The 27,033-nt window shown below is 45.7% G+C and overlaps 1 protein-coding gene and 1 pseudogene across 1 annotated transcript in view; one reads left to right on the top strand and one right to left on the bottom strand.

Moving 5' to 3' along the window:
- Positions 1 to 9,314, bottom strand: part of MGST2 (microsomal glutathione S-transferase 2) — a 30,479-nt gene extending 21,165 nt beyond the window's left edge. The window contains exons 1-2 of the mRNA XM_004263580.3: positions 9,278 to 9,314; positions 4,785 to 4,884 (exon numbers count right to left, since the gene is read on the bottom strand). Of these exons, the coding sequence (XP_004263628.1) occupies positions 4,785 to 4,884; positions 9,278 to 9,314 (137 nt within the window). The remainder of the gene's footprint in view (positions 1 to 4,784; positions 4,885 to 9,277) is intronic.
- Positions 5,892 to 6,204, top strand: LOC101282364 (ribosomal biogenesis factor-like; annotated as a pseudogene).
- Positions 9,315 to 27,033: the final 17,719 nt, after the last annotated feature.

Here is a 27,033-nt window from a genome sequence, read left to right as displayed (position 1 = left end):
TGTTGAAATCCTATTGGCTCTACCCTCAAAATATATACAGAATCTGCCGTATCTCATATGTCATCTGCTGTCTTCCTGGTTCAAGTCGCCATTATCCCTCACCCGAATTTTTGCAGTAGCTTCCTAACTGAATTTTCTGCTTCTACCAATGCGCCCAGTCTATTCTCTGCAAAACAGACAAAGTGATCCTTTTAAAATACAAGATCATGTTACTCCTCTGCTTAAAACCCTGTAACGACTTTCCATTTCACTTAGAGAAAAAGCCAAAGTCCTTACAATGGCCTTCAAGGCCCTGCCTGGTCTGGTCATCCATTACCTTTCTGACTTTCCCTCCTACCACTCTCTGCCAGCTTCCTCTCTCAGCTACACTAACTTCTTTGCTAACCCACCAGTCACATTTCCACTTAAAGTCCTTGCATTGGCTACTTCCTCTATCTCAAGAGCATCTTCCCTACATGGCCACATGGCTAATTCCTTCACCTGCTTCAAGTCTTTGTTCAAGTGCCACCTTCACAGTGGGGACTACACTGACCACTCTGTTTAAACTGCAACCCACTCTAGCTCACCCCCCAGCAGCCCTCCCCCACGTCCCTATGTAATGCTGTCGTTTTTGTTGTATAGCTTAACACCACCCTCTTACACAATATCTTATTTTCTTATGGTATTATCTGCTTATTGTGTATCTTCTGTCTTCCTTGGCTATAAGATAAACTTCAAGAGGGCAAGGATCTTTGTTGGAGTTGTTCACTACTATCTCCCAACAGTGCCTAATACATAGAGGTGCTCAAAAAATACTTAACAGGTGAATAACAAATAAAAATTAAAGGCAAAGGCCAAAATAGTAAAGTAAGAAGGAACTTGGAAGAAACAGAAATGATAAAGGAAGATTTTTTTTAAAAAATCATTAAAATCCTCAGAAGAGAATAAACTGCATCTATGAGACAAGAAATGAATGATATAACAGCAGCAGCAACAAGAAGAACTAAACAACAATCAAAGAATAAAAATTAATTCTTAGGAATTAAATTCATATTTGAATTTTTTAAAAAATCAGTAAAAAGTTGGAAGTTCAAGAAATTCCCTGAAAGAACAAAAGTCCAAGAAGATGAAAAACTCAAGATGAAAGAAAACTAAAGATCAGTCCAGGAGGTCAACTTACGACTAATATATATTTTAAGAATGAGGGACAGGGCTTCCCTGGTGGCTCAGGGTTAAGGATCTGCCTGCCAGTGCAGGGGAAATGGGTTTGAGCCCTGGTCCGGGAAGATCCCACATGCCACAGAGCAACAAAGCCCGTGTGCCACAACTACTGAGCCTGCACTCTAGAGCCTGTGAGCCACAACTACTGAGCCTGCATGCTGCAGCTACTGAAGCCCACACATCTAGGGCCTGTGCTCCGCAACAAGAGAAGCCACCACAATGAGAAGCCCGCGCACTGCAATGAACAGTAGCCCTCACTCACTGCAACTAGAGAAAGCCCGTGCGCAGCAATGAAGATCCAACATGGCCAAAAATAAATAAATAAATAAATCTATTTTTAAAAAAAAGAATGAGGGACTTCCCTGGTGGTCCAGTTGTTAAGACTCCCACTCCCAGTGCAGCGGGCCCTGGTTCGATCCCTGGTCAGGGAACTAGATCCCATATGAATGCTGCAACTAAGAGTTCAAATGCCACAACTAAGGAGCCTGAATGCCGCAACTAAGGAGCTGGCGAGCTGCAACTAAGTAGCCCACCTGCCGCAACTAAGACCCAGCACAACCAAATAAATAAGTAAATAAATATTTTTAAATAAATAAATAAAATAAAATAAATAAAAGATCCTACAGGCCACAGCGAAGATCCCACGTGCTGCAACTAAGATCCGGTGCAGCCAAATAAATAAATATTTTTAAAAAGAATAAAAGAACAGAGAAAATAAGAAGACAAAATTTAGGGGTAAACAATATTTTAAAATATTCTAGAACAAAAGGGTATGAGTTTTCAGGCTGTGAAAAAAACTCCTCTAGGGTTCAGCATAGTGAAGAAAAATGCCTCTGAGCAAGCACAGCACTGTAACACCTCAGGCCGGGGATCAGGGGAAGACCCTAAAGCTTCTACAGTTTCCAAACAAAGCATCAGAACAGCACAGAACACCTCAACAATAGCAGTGGAAATTAGATAATAATGAATACAATGTTTTCGAAATTCTGAGGGTAAGGATTTTAACAAAGAAACAGAGGCATATTCAGAAGTGTCAAGACCTACCATTCCCCTTCTCTCAGGAAGTGTCTGGAGGATGTGCTCCACCAAAACGAGAGAGAAAAACCAATACATAGGATAATATGAAATCCAGGAAACAGGTGATCCAAATCAGTAGGGTATAAGGGAAATTCCTAGGATGATGACAGGAAGTTGTGGGATGACAGCTACGTAACGGATCTAAAGTGCAACCTCCAGATTGGAGAAGAAATATGGAAGACTAAAGCACAAATGACTCCAAGGAAAAAACAAGTGGTATTACTAGCTTACTTAATGTATTTAAATGTACTGAGAGGAAATTTTCAGTTCTGCTGAAGATTCAGAGATGAAACTAAGCAAACAAAGAGGCAATTATTAACCCCATGTAAAGCAAAAAACTACACAAGAAGGAAATGTAACCATAGTATACTACTTGATTCAGCTTTGAACATTATTTACTTAATCACAACAACATAAACATTGATTTAACTCAACAAAGTGATATAACTTTTCTGGAAGGATGAAGTGAGGAAAAGAGGAAACAGAGGAGCATGAAATTTTTTCTGCCATAAAAGGAAGTCAATTGATAGTCTAAAATTTGTGAATCAATAAATAGCAGTGAACACACAGTATTTAGAAATATGGAAATAAATACCAAAAGTAGTAGTCAAAAGGAGTGCCAATGGCTGTCTCTGGGGATGGATTGGGGATAAGGAGAATTACTTGTCGTTATAAGGCTTGTAACCTCACTTTATTTTCAGACTACATACATGTATTACCCTGATAAAAATAAATATTTGGGGATATGGGACATACCAGCACCAAATCAATACTTTCCACTTGATATAACACAAAGATTCAAAGACAGTGGAAATGACTTTCTCATCATGTGGTCCAATGTTATTTAAAATCATACCTTGGGGGACTTCCCTGGTGGCACAGTGGTTAAGAATCCACCTGCCAATGCAGGGGCACACGGGTTTGAGACCTGGCCCAGGAAGATCCCACATGCTGCGGAGCAACTAAGCCCACGTGCCACAACAACTGAGCCTGCACTCTAGAGCCCGCAGGCCACAACTACTAAGCCCGCGTGCCACAACTACTGAAGCCCTCGCACCTAGAGCTTGTGCTCCACAACAAGAGAAGCCACTGCAATGAGAAGTCCGCACACTGCAAAGAAGAGTAGCCCCTGCTCTCTACAACTAGAGAAAGCCCGTGCACAGCAACAAAGACCAAATGCAACCCAAAATAAATAAATAAACAAAAACTTTTTTAAATTAAAAAAATAAAATAAAATCATACCTTGGGCATAAAGTTTCAGCCAAGTTAGATGAATAAGCTCTAGAGGTCTGTTGTACAACATTGTACCTCTAGTCAACAGTAATATATTATACCCTCAAAATTTTGTTAACAGGGTAGAGCTCAAGTTACACATTCTTACCACATTTTAAAAAATGTTGAAACATGCCTATGCACCTCTTAAAGTTATCTCTTGTACTACCAGTGGTGTTCATCACACTTTCAAGCCTAGGGAAATAGTGTGTGCCATCCTCCTTGGAGCAATTAGATGGACAAGAGACCAATGTTCACAGTTCAAGGGCCACGTCTGACCCAAACTAATTCAAGACATAATAAAAAAACTGAGTAATTCCATAATCATTAAAGAAATCAAATCTCATAGCTTAATTTTTTTTCACAAGAAAAACATCTGGTCTAGATCATTTTATAGGTAAATTCTAACAACTTTGAAGGAACACACTCTTCCAATCTTATTAAAACTCTGAGAAAATAATTCTCTAATTCATTCTGTGAGGCTAACATAATCTTGATATCAAAATGAGCAAGGACCATACAAAAAAAGAAAAATTATAGTCCAACCTCACTCATGAACAAACATGAAAGATCCCAAACTATTAACAAAAGAACCAAGCAATGTATAAATGGTGATATGTGCAATGTTTTTAAAAGCACCGGGTTTGGGGGATTAAATGTAAAGGGAGCCCTAGCATCTTGCATCAGGCAAATTCGTGGTGTTTATAGTGGAACATTCTGTGTGGATCTGAAAAGGCAAGGAGCACAAGATGTTAAAAAAAAAAAAAAAACTATGAATACACATGAAATAGAAAGCTTTCTCATTATTATAGGTTTCTGATTTTAGGAAATGGGTTATTGGCAGAGGATAACACTGACCTACCTCTGTTTTGAAGTGGAGAGGAAGAAGTAAAGATTTCAGATAGAAAATTGATAGCATAACTATTCCAACATGAGGCTACTGAACTCTCAGGGAGCCCCTTCCAGGCTCTTGGACCAAACTGCCACACTTAGAGACATATAGCAATCCCCCCTAAGATCCCAGCCTTTTCTGTAAATGTATCCTCTGAATTTGTAATATAGGTGGGTAGAAACTCCATGCACTGCCTACTTCAAACCTCAAGGATCATGAGAAGGGTCTTGGCCACGAAGAGTGGTTTGTTATAATGGCATATCTTCTCTGCGTATCTTTCCCCTAATTAGGAATTGTGTGTATGTGGCAGATCCATACCCCTGAAGGGAAAAGCATTACTCACTGTGCATGAAATATTCTCTCAAACTCTGGTGACCCAGAGACTGCTGGGGGTGTGACTTTGTATTTTGATCTCGCCTTTCCTGCCTGCAAAGCGAAATAACCTGCAAGTAAAGAGGAACGAACATTAAACATGTGGCACATCATTATTCATTAGTAAAATGCAAGTTTAAACCACAGTTAGATACACTACATACCTATTAAAATGTCTAAAATTAAAAAGACAGATCATACCAACTAGAAAAGACAGACAGACAAGTGAAGATACAAAATCAACTGGAATTCTCACACACTGCTGGTGGGAATGTAAAATGATACAACTGCTTTGGAAAACCATTTGGAAGGAATTTTTTAGTTAGACATACATTGACCATATGATTCAGTCATTCCACAACTAGAATTTCCCCATGAGAAATTAAGTCATACATCCATAAAAACACCCGTCCACAAATGTTTACAACAGCTTTATTTGTAATAGCCAAAAATTAGGAACAACTCCCTGATGGTTAAGATTATATGTCAACTAGGCTATCCATGGTGCCCAGCTGTTTGATCAAACACCAGTCTAGATGTTGCCGTGAAGGTATTTTTTAGAGGTGATTAACATTTCCATCAGTAGACTTTGAGTAAAGCAGATGACCCCCCATATTGTGGGTGGGCCTCACCCAATCAGTTGAAGGCCTTAAGAAAAAAGTCTGAGGTCCCCCAAAGAGGAAGAGATTTTTGCCTCCCTTTGGACCCAAGACTGCAACATCAATTCTTGTTGGAATTTCCAGTCTTGCAATCCATCCTGCAAATGTCAGACTCACCAGCCCCAACTATTATATGAGCCAATTTCTTAAAATAGATATGTGAGAGTGTGTATGTGTGTGTGTGTGTGTGTATCCTATTGGTTCTGTTTCTCTGGAGAACGCCGACTAACACAAATGTCTATCAACAGTGAGTGGATAAATAATTTGTGCTTTGTCCATACAACAGGATACTATTCAACAGTAAAAAGGAATGAACTATTAATAAATGAAACAACATGGATGAATCTCAGAATAATTATGCAGAATGAGGTGTGTGCAGATGGTGTCACCTGGAACTTGAGCAGCTGCACGAGGGGTATCGGAGGTCTGACAATGGCCAAGGACAAACTAAGAGGGCAGAAGTCCAGGAGTGTATTCCACATAGCCAGCCAAAAAAGCTTTAAGGTTAAAAATAAAGCAAAACCAGTTACCACTAATCTTAAGATAAACATTGTGAATGATGAAAAAGATAACTGAGTGAATAAAGCTTTCGTAGATATACAAAAGGAACGTGCACACTTCTCAAAAGGCCTTTCTCTTGAACCTCTGCAGAAACAGCTGATTCCTCAGCAGTGTCATGAAAACGAACCAGTTAATGTTGATGAAGCTACAAGATGAATGGCTCAGTTGTAATACACTGGTGATGCATCGAATTCCCCCAAAAGACCAATAAATTAAATGTTTTATACAAAAATTTATGCTAAATGAAAGAGGCAAGACCCCCCAAAAAGTATTACTGTATAAGTTTATTTGTATAAAATTCTCAGAAATGCAAGTGAATCTACAGTGACATAAAGTAGATCAGTAGTTGCCTGGAGGTGAGGAAGGACAGGAAGGGGGGGTGTCACAAGAAAACTTGGGGATGATGGCTCCCTGCAGGACTCAGCTTCCCTATTATGAAATGATTATGACTTTCTTCTGCATTTGCTGCATGGAAAATACATTAGATTATGAAACCCCAATGCCTGGGATCACCTGCCTCTGATCATCAGTTCTGTGACCCTCTTTCACTTTCAGACCCACACCTCCTCCTCTGTAAATAGTTCTCACCTCCTGTCCTTATCTCCCTCGTTTTACCCCGTAGTTAACTTCTGGGGTCTATTATTTCCCTTCAGATTATTTCTTCCAGTTTCAGTTTCTCTCAGTTTCTCTCCAACACTGTTCTGGTCTCCCTTATTTTAGTACCTTGATACCCATTTCCTACTTGCTAATGTTTTACAAATAATTTCCTTTTCCACACCAAGTTTGCAGCTTCAGTCTCTCACTGTGTGACAGTATTAGGGGCCATGTGTTTCCTCCTGAAACATGGTAGTATCTCCCCTCCAACAAGAAGTCAGTAAATACTGAACCTGGTCGAGTAAGCCTCTCACAGCCGGCTACTTTCCTTCCCCTTCATTCCCCTCTGCTGCAAATAAAGTGTTGGTCCTGATTTAGAAGCTACAGCTGAACATCTAAGTGTGGACTGGCCTCTTTCTCGTTCAAACTGTAGTCATATCACTGAAGTCTGGGAGAGTAGAGTGAAGATAAGTGTGGGATTAGGCACTGACGGTTTCCAACCCTGGGCTAAGTCTTTTCAAGGCAGCATAAAGCTGGAGAGGCCAGTGGCTCACGGCCTCAGCTGGAGCCAAAGAGGAGGTCTATCTATGGAGGGGAAAAGTGGGGCTTGGCCACCCTGGACCCTGCTGCTACCACTGCTTCTAACGTGCTCCGCAGCCTCAGAGAACACACCGGGCAAGGCTTCTGGTTTTCACGATAAAATGGAAACGATGAAAGATGTGTGCTCCTAGATCTTTCTATTGGCAACGGCGCCAGAACCTAGAGCTTCAAAATTCAGGCGAATAAGTGAAAGCTTTGCAGGGCTGGCTTCTTCTGGTTGTTCATTGCACCTGGTCGGCATCTGTCTGGAGCAGCAGCAAATGTGAGGAATGAGCTTCAGTAAATGGAAGACCCCGCCCACCTCCAGCCCCAGGAAGGAGGACTCAGTTGCATCAGCTCCAGTTCCAAGGAGTCTCAGGTCAGGGGCCTCAGCGGGACACGTGTGCTGGGGAAAGTGAATCAAGACCCCTCATCCCGCCCCCACTCTCAGCCCAGCCACAGCTGGGCTTCTTCACCGCAAGGCTGCCTCTCAATCCACCAGAAGCTTCTCTCTGTGGGGAAGCAGCCAAGGACTGGAAGTGACTGTGCTGAACACCAACCCTGGGCCAGGCACCATGGTGGGCACTTCCTACCCAGTGTCCTGTTTAACCCTCCTTGATGAGGACACTGAAGGACAGATTTTCCCGGCCAAGGGCACCCGGCTTGTAAGTGGTTGGACCAGAAGATACAAGTCTGTTTTCAAGCCTTGAGTTGCTTCTACTATATAGCACAGGGCGTCTCACCTCTGTAAACACCAGACTTTCGCTAAAGCAGCGAATTCTGGTTCTTAATGCCAACTCCCTCCCTCTCTCTCTCTTCCCTATCTATCACCAACCACCATTGGCCCCGTCTCCCCTTCCCAACTCAGCTGCCTGAACTTCAGACTGCAATTCACACCATCCCTTGCACCCACCAGCAAACAGAACCTCTCTGTGGGGATGGCAGAGGCTATGCCAGCCTGGGGCAACCGTGGAGCTGCCCCTGTGCTCTCTGCAGGGCCAGGACATGGGCACACACGGGGTGGACCGTGCCTACGTGTAGAGGGTCAACACAAGGCGTTTCAGACCCAAGTGCTGCTTTAGTTGGCTATAAGCATCCTGCTTTACTCCAGAAAAGACGGTAAATCAAACCACAAAACATGTGTTTTAAGGTATAATGTTTTCATAAACTCACAAAACAGACTGGCTAGCAAGTCTGCCATTGAGTGTGTGTGCAGACTCTTTATCTATCCTAAACCGTGGTGCCCCGTGCTTGGGCTGAGACGTCCGCTGCTCTGCCCCGTTTCCTGGTACAAGCACACTGGGAAAATAAAGAAATACGTGTTCTTCCTAAGTCGTGCTCACCAGGGCTCAGACCCTTTTTCCCATTTTGCATGTTAAGGAAGCACATGCCTAAGATAATATGAATTGAGCAAAAGTGACCCCAGAGGAGAAGAAGCCTCTATTTAACCAGGCAATCAGGATATTGAATAATCCTAGTGGGAAGGCACTTTAAAATTTAGAATGAATTACTTAATCTGAAGCTCATATTTTTGCAGGAGATTTTTTTTTTAACTTGATAATCATACCTGCCATACCCAGCTTATTTAAGAAACACACAGTAATTAAAAGATCGGGGTTCAAGAAATCACAGCCATGATTTATAAGCAGGTACAATGTTACCTTTGGAACACTCCAGACTAATATTTATAGCCCACTTCCCCCAGGTTACCTACCGCATTTCTAATGCTCACTCGAACTAGGCTGTGGGTTCTAACTAGAGATGATGCAGAATCTCTGGGCTCAAAGGCCCATGGCATCCCCATTGGAAGAACTAATCCCTGGAATGTTCCAAATCTCTGCCTCTCCGGGGGCACCGATGACCCTGAGCACAGCGTGCTCTGCAAAGCCCACGGACCACCAGCAAGTGAGTAGAAACCCCAAAACGCTCCCTCTCTGACACACACACACACACACACACACACACACACACACACACACACACACACACACACACACACACACACACACACACACACACACACACACACACACACACACACACACACACACACACACACCGGGACGCTTACTTTGCTGACAGGCAGAGAGGACAGAGAGAGCAGCCATCTTTCATGTGGAAAGTTCTGGTTCACGGGACTATTCGCAGAAATCGAGGGGAAGATAACAAAGGCACTTTCAACTTGGCAAGGCTGACCTTCCTTATAAGGCGAACAGAGCTGAGAAAGGAGAGAGAAAAAAAAAGGGAGGTTCAAGCGGCTGCGTGACCTTTGCCCTGGAACAGGAATCAGAGAGGCAGGCGGGTCCAGGCTGTCTGTCAAAGATCTTCACCTGGATCGGGCACAGCTTCCCCGACCCGCTTCAGATCTCCTCAAGCTCCGACCTGCGGGGTTAGCCCTCCAGCCTCAGCACCTGCGGCTAACCCGTCTCAGCCAGCTCAAAAACAATTCCCTCTCCTTCTCTTCCAAAGTCTGGACTCCTTAGTCCCCTGCCTGGCTCCAAGGCCTTGATGAGACCTTTCCCACCTCCCATGGGAAAAGAGAGGCGATGGAAGATTTTATTTAACCCCACTGAGATTAACATGCTAATTTAAGCCGATTCTAACTTTATTCCCTAGTAAATGGAAGATCTAGGATTTGAACCCATGTCCAGCATATTCCAACAGTACCCTAAGCCCCCTGCCAGGCTTCCTCCCACTGTCACCCCAACTCTCCCATCATCGTGGTGACCATAATTTTTTTTAGTTGAGATATAATTAACATATAGCATTGTTTTAGTTTCAGATTACAACATAATGACTTGATATATGTATATATTGCAAAATGAGCACCACAATAAGTTTAGGTTAACACCCATCACCTCACATAATTACAGTTTTTTTCTTTCTTGTGCTGAGAACTTTTTTGTGTGTGTGGTACGCGGGCCTCTCACTGCTGTGGCCTCTCCCGCTGCGGAGCACAGGCTCCGGATGCACAGGCTCAGCGGCCACAGCTTAGGGGCCCAGCCGCTCCGTGGCATGTGGGATCTTCCCGGACCGGGGCACGAACCTGTGTCCCCTGCATTGGCAGGTGGACTCTCAACCACTGTGCCACCAGGGAAGCCCTAGTAAAATGTTTTTAAAAGGTTTATATTCCCTATATAAACTCAAAAAAACTACAAGAGTTTGTGAGAGTTTACCTTATTAGTTAATCAGTGTTTGTTACCAAAATTATACTCTGGAAAAGGCAAACCAGAGAAAAGTTTGGTAATATAAAAACAACCCCAAACCATGTGAAAGAACTGTTGTTATGAAATGTAAACTCTAAATGTAACTATTTCTGAATAATTTTGGTGATAGATGAAAAGATATATATATAACTATAGACATGTTCTCTCAGACCAGTTGCATCCCCCCCAATTATTCCCTGACTTCACCCTCTGTGTTCTATCCCTGTCCCTCCAAAAAACGACAGCTCGTTGTCCTGGTTTCCACTGGTACTACGGCAAGCCGTCTCTGCTGCCAACAGGCCTGGCCACAGAGAGACAGAAAACACACCACCTGCCCGAGGATGCCCAGAAACCGTCAGTGATCACAATTATCAAGGACCATAATACTCCTGATTGAAAACTAGCCCAGAAAAGGGTTTCCACGTGCCTAGTGTTTATTTCATTCTCTTGCTGGAAGTCCTGACCAATTGAAAACACCTTAACAACGCAGCAAACAAAACTCAGATTAACCAAACTTGAGAAACTATGCCCCAGCCTACATGTTGCAAAAATTCAGGGAATTGCAGCGGTCCTGCAGAACATTTTCTCCCCCTTCAGAAGCTGGAGCACTTTGCTCTGTGACCCTGGGTGTGGAAATCAAGCTACAGAGTGCTAAGGCATTTCCTACATTGGGGAGCCCTTTGCCCTGGGATGGGCAGGGCACAGGGCAGAGGATTACAGGTTACACCAAGCCTCAGGCAGAAACTGACAGCCATCCAACACCAGGAATGTCCCATCCAGGCTCAAAGGCAGAGACAAAAGGGGAGCAGAAAGGAGAGGAAACTAAAGATGAGTCCCCAGGGTAGTGTAGTGAGAAGAGCACAAGCTTTGAGCTAGTGATCTAGGCTCACGTCCCTGTATGGTGTTGGCGAGTCGCTAAACATCCCCTGACCTATTTTCTCAAAGGGAAATAATAGGACCAACCACACAGGGTCCGTCTGATGACAATGAAGTAACACGCGGGATGCAAACAGCACAGAACGGGGCACGTGGCAGGGCGTCCACGAGGTCTCTCTGCCGCCCCCTCCATGCCCTCAGGCCTGGTGGACGCAGAAGAGACAAGATCTATTTGTAGGGAAGGGCCCAGTACAAAGCAGCAATGATCACAGGATGCCGTTATAATTTCCCAGAATGGAAACAGAGCACTTGAATTGCTTCAGAACGGCTCTTGACAGTAATAGGTCTGAACCTGAGTTGTCTTAAGTGTACATAAGGCTTGGGAGAGGATAAAGTAAAGCAGGATCTAGGGACCGGGGAGGGGAATTAGAAATTCTTGTTGACAAGCCCCAGCCCACACAGCCCTACACACACACACACACACACACACATGTGCACACATACATAAACACACTCATGTACAGATTCACACACATTCCTACACACTCACATTCTCATAAATACGCACACTAACACATATATTCACACACTCATACACACACACACACACACACACATTCTACCCTCATGTCTCCAAAGGGGATTTGTAAACTGAATGTTTGGACCTCAAGGCACATATTCTTACAAAAATAACATTATAAATGGTGGCCATGTTCTCAGGTGGCTTCACGGTAAAGAAAATTGTAACCCATAAGTGAGGTAACATGCTGCATATTGGCGGTTGAACAACGAGAGGAATTAACACTTCATTTGCCTCTTCGTTTAATCGTTAGTAAATTTTTTTAAACCAAATAGTATTTGAAATGAAGCACTTTTAAAAGAGGGCTGTTGGCAAAAACTCCCTTCCCACCCCCCCATGGAGAGAAGCCAGGCTCCCTGTGGGCCATGCTCAGAGCTGGATTCATATATACTTTCTGGGACCACAGCAGCAAAAGGCAGGAGGACCCTGGGCCCAGAGGGCTGAGACACCCTGGACGGGCCTCAGTCTGACGGGGGCTCTGATGTCCACCACCCCAGCTCCCAATTCCACTCAACAGAAGGGAAGTTTCGAGCACTGTGCCAGGCCCCATGCAGAAATGTCTCAACTAATCTGTCTAATCAACAATGAAGCAAATGTTTTATTCCCATTGTTCAGATGGAGAAACGGAGGCTCAGGGGTTAGTGACTGGCCCAAGGTCAGTATAGCCCAGCCCTGCTGCTCCCAAAGCCCTTGTGCTTAACTTTGGCTGTACACTGGAATCACCCGGGGGTCACTAAAAATACTGGCGCTTAGCTTTCCCCACCAAAAGCAATTCTGATTTAATTGACCTCAGGTTCGACCCAGGCACCTGAACTGTTTAAAAACTCCCCAGATGATTCTAGTGCACAGTCAAGGTAGAGAACCACCGTCTTAACCAGTGTCTCTCAGTGAGGTCCTCACCACCTGCCACCATCACCTGAGGTGATATAAACACGCAGATTTCTAGGCCTCATTCGGGATCCGTTTTTGAACATCAGTTTCATGTTGGTTAAGCATCCACAGGCTCATATAACTCACACAACACTGCTCTAAAGTTGTAAATTATTCTCAGTTTACAGGTAAGGACACTGCGACCCAGAGAGCTTTGGGAAGCTGGTCTAGTCGCACCATCTTACTGCTTCCCAAAGAGGAACGATCACACACCATCTTGGGGTGCGGTTGGGGGAATGAAGCAGCTGGTGGAAGCCAAAGTGGGTGTCCTTGGAGCCCGGGAAGGAAGAGGAACGGGTATGGCAGGTTCTGCAGTGGCAGGAGGGAAGAGGTGAGGGTGGGAGGAACGGGATCCTGGGGGCCTCAGGGTGCAGCCCGGGAGAAATGGAGGGAAATTTCCACGGCAGGACTTTGGGGGTGCCTGGGTGGTGGAAGGAGGAAAAGACAGACACAGGAGAGAAATCGAGGCTGAGGTGGGGGAGAAGGGGTGCTCCGAGGTCTTAGCAGAGAGCAGTCTGGCTGGAGCCGGTGTCCCAGCTAATTCCTCATCAGATCCACCAGTACTTGCCTGCTAACTGGTTTTGATGTCCATCGAGACTTGGCAGTTCTCACTTTAGAATCACCAAAGGCGCTTTTGAAATAGACATGAATTTAACTGAGAAATCTCTTGGATTTTGTGACATCAGCACGGCCAGCTACTGCCTCCGAAAATTTACTGAGATTTCTACACACGAAAGGAAGAGAGCTCGCCTCCTCTGAACTAAAACACGACGTTTCTCTTTGGCTTGTCCTTAAGGCGTAAATGTTAGTTCATCTCTCGTGCGTTGCCAAATGTTAGTTCATCTCTCGTGCGTCGCCCGGTCCCTTCACTAGGCATCCTATCCTATGTAGGTGGGACAGAAATCTAGTATGCAGAGGGTGCAATGTGATTGGGCTACTTCAGAAAAAGGGGGGACTGTGGCTTCCCCTCCTGTCTCTCTGGGGCTTGTTAAAGCCTAGGAAAGGGCAGCTATTCCCCCTCTCGATGAGAAAACACAAAAGGTCGCAGATTAAGAGCAAACAGTTAAAAGCAGCTCGGCCTTTGAAATGCGGCACTAAATCTGCCACGGGGCTGACACGCCAAACCATGGTAATTGCCTCACAGCCCAGCCTGGGCCAACATGACTCACAAGACACCCATCTATCAGATCGAAGGCCCAGTCATGTCCTGCAGAAGAAGAAATATAACAAAATAAATTAGGAGCTTGGGATTAAAAGACACACACTACTATATATAAAATAGATAAATGACAAGGACCTACTCTATAGCACAGGGAACTATATTCAATACCTTGTAATAACCTATAATGGAAAAGAATCTGAAAAAGAATATATATATATATACACACACACATACCTACATACATATATATAGTATACATATTTCTGGGTAACTGGCCACGTCCAATTCACAAGCCTGTCCCTGAGTTAATATCCCTAAAGCCTGTGTCTATCATTGTTTAGGAGTGATGGGTGAGGGGTAGGCTTGTATTTTGTAGATAATCCAGGTCTTGTGTTTCGTCTGCATTCAACAGCCATCGCCATGCAGTCAGATGAGCCACAAGCATGGGGTTGCTACTTTTAAACTGGAAAGAAGAGACGCTGAGGTTAACAGGATATTATCACTATAACGGGAGAGAAAGACATCTCTCACGGCAGTCAGCTGCCACAGGGTCCCACATGCTAGTGGATCACCCCCAAGAGGAAAACCCTAGCGTGACACAAACCTAGGCATGAAGGCCTATAACCGCTTTGTTCTGCTACCTTAGCAAGAGGATAAGGAATTTCAAAGATTGGATGCCTGGTTTTCACTTTCCTTTTCTCTTCCTTTCTTTCTTCTTGTTTATCCCTCCTGCTTTACCTTAGATTGTGTTTGGTTCTCGCCTTTGTTGCTGGGACTTCGTTAGCAAAGCATCCTCGGGATTTCAGTCTCTGGCAGTTTCTGGGACCAGAATTTTAGACAAAACAGCTTCCTCCGCCCTCTGCGTCTCCCACCTCCATGATCCGATTTCCCACCCCTTCTCAGAGCACCCATCGGCTTATCATCTCTTTTCATCCCTGATTTGCATTCGGAAGATTCTGAGCCGCCACACATTCAGAGCTGGGAGTCATAGCTGAAAGTTTGTCGTTTCCATCGAGAGAAGTTATATTTCGTCAAACCACTAGGGGGAGTAAATCCCAGGGTTACCAGAAATCAGGGATTCAGCAACCTTGGGAGGAAGCTGGAGCATCACCATGGGCCAGCCTCCCGGCTCAGTTAAACTTCCTCCTCCAGCTTTCCACATGCCCTGAGAATGCACATCAGCAAAACTGGAACAAGTCAGTTAACAGACACTGTTTTCCAGAATCATTTCTAAAGGATGCCCTAAAAAATGTCAGGTTTTCAGAAATCAGCATATTGACACTTCCCAGCAAGAGCTTGTGATAGGAACAAAACCCACTGGTGCTTAAATGTAAAATGACCAGAATTTAACCCTTAGTCCTGGTTAAAACTAGACACAAGCCAAACACAGACTCTGCCCTAAAGGCTTACATTCCATTGAGAAACGGTCCAAAACAAGGACGCAACACGTCACATTTGGCATCCCTGCAGGAGGTAGTCAGGAATGAGAGGTGAGAAAAGACAAAAAAGTCCCATTTGGTGGACAAGCAGCCAAGAGAGGAGATTCCATCTTTTTATTTTTATTTTATTTTATTTATTTTTTGTGGTACGCGGGCCTCTCACTGTTGTGGCCTCTCCCGTTGCGGAGCACAGGCTCCGGACGTGCAGGCTCAGCGGTCATGGCTCACAGACCCAGCTGCTCCCCGGCATGTGGGATCTTCCCGGAACGGGGCACGAACCCGTGTCCCCTGCATCAGCAGGTGGACTCTCAACCACTGCGCCACCAGGGAAGCCCGAGATTCCATCTTTCGGTAAATATTTTGAGGAATCAAATACCACATCTTGGACTTTGATCCTTCAATGTACCTCTGGCTTCTAGAATAGTTTAGTAAAATTTAAAAGTACTCTGCAAAGTACTTTACATAAATTCTTTGTAGAGGAGCAGGTCAAAGAGTTGAGCAGGGTCTGGAAAGATTCTCAGGATCAGTCAGAGAGTTTGGCTGATAAAACATCAGAGAACGGGGCTTTCACCCACACATGCAGTGAGAGTCCCGCTTCATAGTGACAGAGGAAAATCTAAAGCAAGGAAAGAAAGGAATGTGAAGATTCTCAAGAATACACGTAAGTAGTATTTGTCCGTTCATTCATTCATTCATTCCCAAATGCGCTGAGCACCTACCACTCGCCAAGCTCTGTGCTAAGTACTGAGATACAGGGCTGAGCAAGATGACAGCATCACGCTCTGGTGGAGGTTACAGAGGCTTGAGGAAAGCGTTAACAGGGCTTCCCAAGGCTAATTAATTCACCATCACTGTGATGAATGCTGTTAAGTGCGTAGTCGCTGATGCCATGGGAGCATGCATCACCGGACTAACCTAGTCTGGGAGGCCAGAGGAGCCTTCACAAAAGTGACGTTTTAGCCGAGGACTGATGATAAAGGGTGAGCCAGATGAGTGCTGTGCAGGTGTGTGTGTCGAGGGTGGATAGGCAGGAGAAAAGGGAATGTTCCAGGCTGAGGAACAGCAGTAAGAAGGCCTGAATAGGGAAAGGCCCTGGCATGGTTCAGAGGATGCTGAGAGAAGTCTAGCCTTGGCTGTTACATAAAGACCTGGGAGAGGGTGGCACCTGGTGAGCCAGGGCCAGTCCACGCAGGGGGATGTCAGGAATGCTTACTTGAGACCAGAGCTTCTCGACCGAGACGATTTTGCCTCCCTCCCCTCCAGGGACATTTTTACTTGTCACAACTGGGAGTAGGCTGCTACTGGCATCTGGGGAGTAGATATCCTACACTGCACAGGGCAGCCCCACAGCAAAGAATTCTCCCACTCAAGATGTCAACGATGCTGCAGAGGAAAAGCCCTAGTTTAGAATGAGAATCAGGAACCATGCAGGGGTTTTAGGCTGGGAGGTTTGGCGATGAGATTTATTTCAAAAAGATCACTCTAACTTCAGTGTGGACTGATGGGAGAGAACTATTAGTGTAGATCTAAAGCGATCTGTTGGGAAGATCTATTGTGGTCCGGCAAGAGGAGGTGTGGCCCAGCCTTGGGGAATGTCGGTGTGAATGGAGAAAAGTGAATGGATAAGGAAGATACTTAAAAGAATAAATCAGTGGGATTGGGTGACAGATTGGTTGTGGTGAGTATCTTAGCCCATGCTCTTGAAAGTAGCAAAGCCCGAGGCAAGGCTTAAAGACTGGTGCTTTACTTGGACAGCACGGTACCAGGGCAGCAAGAGCGAGGGAAAGGGAAGTAAGGCAGAATGATGGGAAGCAGTGCGTTTCCACCCAGACCACTGCTCCAGATGAGCTGTGATGAGACACAACTAGTCACTGAACAGGCACCCAGCCAGCCACCCAGGATATCTTTGGATGGGGTGCTGGAGTAACTGCACCCTAGAACAGTCCACTGGAGAGAGGAAGGAGAATATAGCTTCTATCTCCCATCTCTCACTGGTCAAAGATTCCCCCGTGGCAGTTTTAAAACATGTCTTCAAAATCTCCCAGTAAAACACATCTGCACGGCTTCCCTGGTGGCACAGTGGTTAAGAGTCCGCCTGCCGATGTAGGGGACGCGGGTTTGTGCCCCGGTCCGGGAGGATCCCACATGCCGCGGAGTGGCTGGGCCCGTGAGCCATGGCCACTGAGCCTGCGCGTCCGGAGCCTGTGCTCCGCAACGGGAGAGGCCACAACAGTGAGAGGCCCGCATACCACACACAAAAAAAACCCCACATCTGCAAATTTCTCCCATCATGAGATGGGAACTGTATCTCCTATCGTGAATCTGGACTGGCCTGAATTACTCACTCAAATCCAGGAGAACACAGCAGAAGTGATGCTGTAGGACTTCCAAGGCCAGGTCATAAAAAGCCATGCGGGTTCTGCCTTGTTCACTGGAGCACCTGTGCTTGGAGTCCTTGGCTGTCCTGTAAGGAGTTGACGACCCTAAAGCCACTGTGCTGGGATGAAGCCCAGGCCACACAGAGAGCCCAGGTGGAGGGGCTCTGCTTCATAGCTCCAACCACAGACCCTGTCAACAGCCAGCATTTACTGCCGGCCCTGGGAGTGAAGATACTTTCAGATGATTCTATTGCACGAGCATAGGGTCACTCATAGCCATGAGTCACCCAGCTCCGCCTTCAGACATCAAGGAACAGAGACAGGCCAGTCCTACTGTGCCCTACTGACCCAAATAATCCACGAGCCTAATTAAATGACTGTTTTAAGCCCCTGAACTTTGGGGTAATTTGTCACCCCCAAAGTCACTGGGACACCCTTGCTACAGGTTAATGACTCAGCCTTCTCGTCTGTATCATTTGGCCTGACATCACCCCAAGCCCTGCCATGTGGCACCTCAGACAGGAGCCAGGGACACCAGCAGTATGGCTAGGGGTCCTCAGATGGCAGATTACAGATACCCCACAGGGAGTCAGCCAACCACAGTGGAGCCTAGGTAGAGCGTGTGGCAGAGGATTCAGGAGAGACATAAGGTTAAGGCATCAGGCACGGTGTGCTAATATGTCTGATACAGGGGTGAGGCAGCGGGAAGGCAGGAGTTAAGGATTCTCACATTTCTGGTTTCTGACTTGAGCAACCAGGTAGATTAATGATTTTAACTGAAATCATTAGTGCAATTTACTGAGAGAGGAACTGGATAAAAGGAGGGGACTCAGTTCGAGGTACCTGTGTGTGCATTGGATACGGCAAGAAGCAGGAGCCCAGAACACCCAAGAGGCTCAAAGTCATTGATCTTAAGACTCCAGGGCCCCAAGAGGGCTTAAGAGCCTGTCCCTGAATCTTCTTTTGTGTGCAATGAATATTTTTCCAGGTCTCTGGTTGGGACCCTTGTCCCGCTGAATTATGTATTTCAAGGCTACTGTGTTAGAGAAGGCAAAGGGAGCCTCCAGGAAAGAACACGGCATCTGCAAGAGCTGCCATATATAAACACATGCCCTATATCCCAGTGCTGGCAGGAGAGATACCATCAGGTTTACTTATTATTTTTTTTTTAATGTGTGGGGAAAATATTTCAGTTACCTTTAATATGTTGGAACCCTTTCTCAGCATACAGCACCCCTTTCTCTTCCCTCTCACTTTTTAACCCAAATTGCAGATGTTCTGTATATGCAAGATGTTAGCCTGTTTTGCACTGCATGTTTAGATAATTGGTGCTCTTGTCAATGTTGCTTTAGTTCACGGATTTATAATATCCCTAAGCCTGGAGGAGATCTCAAAAAGAAATAATGCAAAGCAATCACCAGTGCCTGGATGCCTGAGGTGATGGGAGCCTGCCACCTCCTGTCCCTTACCACAGGTAGGCAGGATCCTCTTCTGAAACAAGAAGTCAAGGTCAGGTCTAAGGACAGGTCTGAGCTACTCTGATTCCTGTGAGGGCAGAGCCTAGGGGTCTCCCAGTCCCAGCTGGGACTCCCGGGACCCACTCCCTGCTGCTCTCCCAACACACAGTTTCAGGTTCTTCCAGACCCCGTTCCCTCAACCCCTCCGCTAAAATTAAAAAGGCCGTGCCTGCAGCAGTAATAACTTTTGATTATTTACAAAATTGTCTCGGGGTGGGGAGATGGGGGCAGAGTACAAGGAGGAATGAAGAAAAGGAGGGATGAAGCATTCACTGAGGCACCACTTTCCTGCTCTGGGGGCTTTATCACAATGAATCCTTACAAAATCCTGTTGGTATTAGTCACCCATATTTTTTACATGAAGAAACGGAGGCACAAAGAGATTCATCAACGTGCCCAAGATTGTGCAGCTAATAAGATTCAAAGCCAGAGTCCCTTTTTCACTCCAGTCCAGTGCTCTTTGCATCATCCCTTTCTTCCCTAGAGTCTTTGTATCCACCCCTCTCTTACTTTTTTTTTTTAAACATCTTTATTGGAGTATAATTGCTTTACCATGGTGTGTTAGTTTCTGATCTATAACAAAGTGAATCAGTCATACATATACATATGTCCCCATATACCCTCCCTCTTTCATCTCCCTCTCACCCTCCCTATCCCTATCCCACCCCTCCAGGCGGCCGCAAAGCACCGAGCTGATCTCCCTGCGCCCCGCGGCTGCTTCCCACCCCTCTATTACTCTTAAAGAACGGAAGGCATTTCTCTGGTTGTGGGGAGACCGGGCTGTAGGCACAAGAACCACTGTACCTCTCCCTGCGCGCCACCAGATGGCGCCGTGAGAGGCTAAAGTCCTGCTGCTTTTTACCGGCGCCCTTGGCGAGACAGACAAGCGTGGGGTGGAACAGCTGCAGGGAGAGTGTCAAAACAGAGTTCTATTTAGGAAAGCGGAGCCTTCTGCCCGGCCCTGTTTCCCACCGGGATCCTTGGTTGGCTCTCCACAGACTATAAATGAATTTGCTTTTTTCTTCCTTCCCCATCCTACTGCTAACCCACATCTCGATTCTATTTTCTCTCCAACTCTGACACCAGGGCACGAGTCCCACCCACATCAGGGAATAGTGTGTCCTGAAGAGAGAGGGCAGCAGGCAGGCTGGGTGGTGCAGAGTCGGAGCCTGCAGCGGTCCCCAGAGCGACTGGTGGGCCATTTCCCACACAGACCCTTCCCACCCGTGGACCATCACAGCATTCCCACGACCCCCCCACCCCGCCCCCCAAATCTAAAGGACCTATCTTAGTCTGCTTGGCTGCCATAACAAAGTATCACAGTTCTGGGGGCTGGAAGGCCAAGGCCAAGGTGAGGACAGTTTGTTTCCTTCTGAGGCCTCTCTCTGTGGCTTGCTGTGTCCTCACATGGCCATTTCCCTGTGTGAGCATTCCAGATCTCTCTGTGTGTCCTATTCTCCTCCTCTTAGAAGGACACAAGCCAGACTGGACTAGAGCACATACAAGCAGTCTCATTTTATTTTGTGTGTGCATTACTACTCTTTTTTTTTGTAATTGAAGTATAGTGATTTACAGTATTGTGTTCATTTCAGGTGTCCAGCAAAGTGATTTGGTTACATTTTTTTGGTCAGATTCATTTTCCATTATAAGTTATTACAAAATACTGAATATAGTTCCCTGTGCCATACAGTAAATCCTGTTGCTTGTCTATTTGATGTATAATAGTTTGTATCTGTCAATTCCATACTCCTAATTTATTCCTCCCCTCACATTCTCCGTTTGTTTTCTGTCTGTTAGTCTGTATCTGTTTTGTATATAGATTCATTTGTATTGTTTTTTTAGATTCCGTGTAAGTGATAACATACACTATTTGTCTTTCTCTAACTTCACTAAGTGTGATGATCTCTAGGTCCATCCATGTTGCTGCAAATGGCATTATTTCATTCTTTTCTGTGGCTGAGTAATATTCCAGTGTATGTACGTACCACATCTTTATCCATTCCTCTGTTGATGGATATTTAGGTTGCTTCCATGTCTCGGCTATTGTACATAGGGTTGCTGTGAACATTGGGGTGCATGTATCTTTTCAAATTAGAGTTTTCATCTTTTCTTTTTTTAGTTTTCTAAGGAACCTCCATGCTGTTTTCCACAGTCAGCCTCATTTTATTTTAATTGCCTCTTTAAAGGTCCTATCTCCAAATACAGTCGCATTCTGAGGTACTGGAGATTAGGCTTCAATAATATGACTTTGTGAGGGGATACAATTCAGTCCATAACAGGATCTGATCACTAATGTTTAAACATCCTGAGGAGAGGGCAGAATTTTGTGTTTAATTTTAGCCCCAAGAGGTCACAGGAAAAGTCATAGGTCACAATGTGCTCATGAACTTCATCAAGTGTGTGATGTTAAGGATAAACATAGCTGAAATAATCCAAGTAATTGCAAAATGGCCCATCGTGGGGCTCACATGGTAACCCTAATGGATCTGGTTTGGGGTCTCTAACCAATGAACTAACTAGAACATCAGCGTCTACTTCCCTTTGAAAAGCAGTTTCCCCTCATCTCTCTCTTTTGAACACCCCCAAATGCAGTGCACTCCCGGAGCCCACAGAGCTCCCTCCTTCCCTGGGGTCTGTCTACCTGGGAGACAGCTCTTGGAATGGCAACCTGGATCTACCTGACACACCCTGGGTGGCTGTAGGGATGGCACAGTCGTCCCCAGGTTGAAAGATTAGGCCAGAGGGTCTGTTGAATCTGGGAATGTCCCCAAGCCAGGCTACATGGAGCCTCATTTAGAAGAAATTCATAGAGAATTAAGAAATCCCAAAGAGGTCGTCTCTTCCCCAAGGGAGAATTGTGGATGAAAGACAAGAGAAATGCCTAATTAGAAAATAAAGAAGGCAGCTCCCGTCTGACAGTGGCCAACATGACCAGAGGCTGAGGGCTGGGTTACCCTCGGCTGGAGAATGATTGTGTGGTCATTTGACATCTATGGATCTCCAGCACCTTCCTGTTCTCAGACTGCTCTTCTGTCCCCTCAGAGGGAAAACTAACACCAGTTTGATAACCTAAGTAATCCTCAGCCCAGCCCCTACTCAGCCCTCTTAAGGGTTTCTTGCCTTCTTCAAGACCTCAGATTTCTGTACTCACGTGTTATATCATGGTGCAGTAGAGTTATATGATGCTGGAGCCACAAGTGCGTATGTGCAGTAGTTGTGAGTCCGGCCGCATGTGGTTTGGGCAGATGTATCTCAGGCAGGGAAGGCGAATCTGTATCCAGGATAAGTGTCTATTTTAGTGAGAACAAACTATTGCAGGGGACTGATCCACGCGGGCTATATCATCTCATCTTGGCTCTCTCGGAACATTCCTACCGTGGTCACCTGTCACCCAGTGACTTTGGTCCTGGGCCCTGGTGGTGCTGTCTCCATCTTTGTCTCCAACCTAAGGCTGGTAGAGCTCCATGCTTACTGCTAAGCTTTGGGATGCCTCTCCGGCGACCTGGACTTCTCAGTCTGACCATCACTTACAGAACCAATTCCCTGTATCAGATTCCCACTCTTTTAAACACTTAGTTTCTTTTTGCCTGGTTGGACCCAGACTGATAACAGCCCACTTGAAGTTTGAGTTCATAAAGTTAAAGAGACACCAATCAGCAGAGCATGTGATTGTTCCCAGTAGCCGTCAGCTTTCTTCAGGTGTAGACAGAGAATACGCAGAGAGTTGGATCTAAGTAGCACTGGAGTCTTGCCAAGAAAAACCGATGGAAGGAAGAGCTGAAGATGATTTTAAGAATGACCCAAAGACTCTTGGCTGGCTTAAGAGATAAGTGAGGTTATGAAAGGGTGAATAGCAATGCAGAGATGGGAAAGCCAATGGGTTAAAAATCCACGTGTGCTTGATCATTTTTTGAGCAGAGGTGCTACAGAGAGTGAGCCGAAAGGGTATGCAAGGGTAATCAGGGATTAGGATGCTTGAAATCAAACTTTTGGAAGAGATGCAGCAACTGATAAGACCATGAGAGTGAGTGGCAGAGACAGGCTGGAGGACAAGATCAATGGAAATGAGGAGATGAAGGATTACTGTTGAGTGGATTCTACGTGGATATTGAAGACCCACCCTAAGACCGCTAAAGGATCTGGGTCTCTCCTCTCTTGCTTAAACCTTGGAGAGCGGGGCTCCAGCTTGTTCTCTCCTCTTCTCTCTCTGCTGTCCTGTCTCTCACCATGACCCTCGATGGTGGCCACCGTTACTCTCGTTCCCCAAGCCCCACTGACACAAAGTTGTTATGTGTAACAGACATATACCAACTATTTGCAGATAAAAGAGGAGACATAGCAGAGCATAAGGCCAGAAATAACTTAAAACTAAACATCACCTATGAAGTCTTAAGAGTCCTTAATAGGAATTTCTCAAGGACCAGTTTTCCCCTTGGGTCCTGACTCTGCCAGTTTTGTTCAGGTCATCTCTCTCTACAGAGACCCTTCTCTACCTTGCTTCCTCTTTGGGACATCTGGTCCCCCAACCTCCCTTTATTGCAAGCTTCCGGGATAATGCTCTTAAATTCACATACAGGGAACACACATTCAGTGGTGCAGTCCTTTCACAACCCTTGCCACCACGGGGGTCCCACCTTTTATTTCCGAAAGGCCTGTCAAGGTATTTTCCTAAACAAAAGAGCCATCAACCTCTAAGAGGAATTCTGCCCCTTCCCCAAAATACAAAGTTGCAACAGGCATGGCATTATTCTAATAAAGCAAAATTTTCACTTTCCTATTATTACCCAAGTTAAAATGACATCATGCAAACCACAGTGTTTAAAATCTGAAAAGCACTTTTCTAATTCAAATATAAGAGAAGAGAAATTGTACGTACAATCGCATAACCCAGTCTAATAAGGAGATGATCCAAGAACCAAAGATACATTTGTCTGCAAGGCCCCAGGGATGCAGACTTGGGGAAAGTGGGTTGTGACTAAATGCAGTGCTCAGCTGAGTGCATGCTTAAATTAATGAATGAAATGTGCATAGTTGTATATGACATCATGACTTATAATAACAAATATACGTTTGGTCTTCTGCCATAGAGCTCCTAAAACCCTTGTAATTTCCTAAGTGATAAGAGAATGGGAGCATCTTTTGTTATAATATTTAGTCTTTGGCCTTGGTTCCTGAAATAGCTCCAGAGGCCACTGGTGACCTGTTGGAGGTTGGTGACCCTCTGGGTTGGTGAACATATGGTGGTGCAGGGAGAATGGCTCCATGCCCCTTCCTATACACTTTGCCCTATGCATCTTTTCCATCTGGCTGCTCCTGACATACCTTTTTATAATAAACTGGTAACCTGGTAAGTAAACTGTTTTCCTGAGTTCTGTGAGCTGCTCTAGCAAATTAATGGAACTGGAGGAGGAGATCGTGAGAACCTCCGACCTACAGCTGGTAGGTCAAAAGCACAGGTGACTATCTGGACTTGCGATTGGCATCTGGGGATGGGGACAGTCTTGTGGGACTGAGCCCTTACCTGTGGAGTCTGATGCCAGCTCTAGGTAGGGAGTGTCAGAACTGAACTAAATTGTAGGACACCCAGCTGGTGTTGCAGAATTGGTCAGCGTGGGAATAAGCCCACATCTTGTGTCAGAAGTGTGAAAGTAGAGAAGCACAGGAACAGGTTTCCCTTTACAGTGTAACGCAAGGAGGTGCTTGGTAGGCACTTTTTAGCCATCTCAATAAAAAACATTTCAGAACTGTGGTGGAACCCAAGTGGGGAATAAGAAGGGGATGAAGGGTAATAAGAAAATGGATAAAACAAGGGTGACTCACTTTTTCTAGAAGCTAAATGTGAAAAGGAGAACAACAGTGCAGTAGCCACTTAGTTCCAGCACTCCTCAGGATCAATACTCTGCCCTGCAGTCTAGTTATTTTACACTCATGGTATCTTGAGGAGACTCTAAGAAAGGGCACCTCCCAAGCATCCAGTTCTTTACATCTCCCCCCAACATGCCTAGGGCAGTGCCAACTATGCCCTTTCCTGAGTAAATATTTTGATAAGAGTCTTGGGGAGAGAAGTAAAAAGGACAGGCCTGCTAAAGTGAAAGCAAGAGGAAAGAGATGTGCTATGGACTGAATTGTACGTCCCCCAAATCCATATGTGGAAGCACTAACCCCCCAGTGTGACTAAATTTGGAGATAGGCCCTCTAAGTAGGCAACTAGGTTAAGTAAGGTCATAAGGGTGGGGCCCTAATCCAATAGGACTTGTGTCCTCATAAGAAGAGACAGGAGGAGTTGACAGGCACAGAGGTAAGGCCGTGTGAGGACACAAGAGCAGGTGGCTGTCTGCAAGCCAGGAAGAAAGGCCTCACCAGAAACCAACCCTGCCAGCATCTTGATCTTCAACTTCAAGCCTCCAGGTTCATGAGAAAATTCATCTCAGTTGTTTAAGTCACCCAGCCTGTGGTACGGTTGTTATGGCAGCCCAAGCAGACTAACACAGGGGAAAAAAATTAATAATAATAAATATAAATAATAATAAGGGGGGGAGGCTTGTCTAGGATGCTGAACCTAGATTTCTCTTCATAATTTTGCAAAGGTCTGGCTCTAGTGGTGTAAAGGGAGAGGGAAAGGGAGAGGGGAGGGATGTGACAGTGGCGGATTTGTCGCACAAGACACTGGCTCTCACCTGGCCAGCCCACACACCTCCCCAGCCCCTCTTTGCTGTTCCCCATTCCCTGGATCTCTGGGGCTGGCTGTCAGACTACGGCAAATACTCTGCCTCTAGCAAAAGCAATTGTTTGAGTTGGGAGCCCTCTGCCTTCACCTTGGGTCACTTTATAGACCTCTCAAAGGTTTGCTTAGTTTTTAAACATCCCAGTTTAGATAACTAAAGTTCCGTGGTGGGAGGTGTGGGTTTTATTCTTTAGTTTTGTTTTGTTTTGTTTTTTTCCTTCTGATTTATGCCAGGATCAAAAGCAGCTTCCCTGGGACTTCCCTGGTGGCGCAGTGGTTTAGAATCCGCCTGCCAATGCAGGGGACACAGGTTCGAACCCTGGTCCGTGAAGATCCCACATGCTGCGGAGTAACTAAGCCCGTGCGCCACAACTACTGAGCCTGCACTCTAGAGCCCACGAGCCACAACTACTGAGCCTGCGTGCCACAGCTACTGAAGCCCACACACCTAGAGCCTGTGCTCCGCAACAAGAGAAGCCACAGCAATGAGAAGCCCGCGCACTGCAACGAAGAGTACCACCCGCTCGCCGCAACTAGAGAAAGCCTGCACATAGCAACGAAGACCCAACACAGTCAAAAATAAAAATAAATAAATAAATAAATGTATAGAGTCTTTCCTGTGGTTATCGACCCATTGAGAGCCACTCTGCAGCCAAAGGCCTTGCTGGGCTCCAGGGAATGCTTGGGATTACGGAGGATTCCGCAAGAGGCTTGAAGAGCCGCATGTGGGCGTGGGGACGTTGCATCTCTCTGTGCAAGCACATAATGCACCCAAAGTGGTGGATCACTCAGAAATTTGTTCCCCCCTCCTTTCATTTCTAACCTTAGCGGGAGAACTGCATTAATTACTTAAACAGTTGAGCGACTCAGAGGCTTCTTTTCAGCTGCAACGCTCACGTGGCTGCCTCTTTTATGGCCGGCAGGTCCCTGATGCCAAGGATGGGCGGCGGAGGGAGGCCTTGCTAGGAGCACTTGTTTAAACAAGGCCAATTTCCAGCCTTCTTTGCATGCAAAT

This window comes from Orcinus orca, chromosome 4, assembly GCF_937001465.1.
Source record: "Orcinus orca chromosome 4, mOrcOrc1.1, whole genome shotgun sequence".
NCBI classification, from domain to species: Eukaryota; Metazoa; Chordata; class Mammalia; order Artiodactyla; family Delphinidae; genus Orcinus; species Orcinus orca.
The sequence above is the reverse complement of the archived record's forward strand: the minus strand, read 5'-3'. Positions and strand labels throughout refer to the sequence as shown.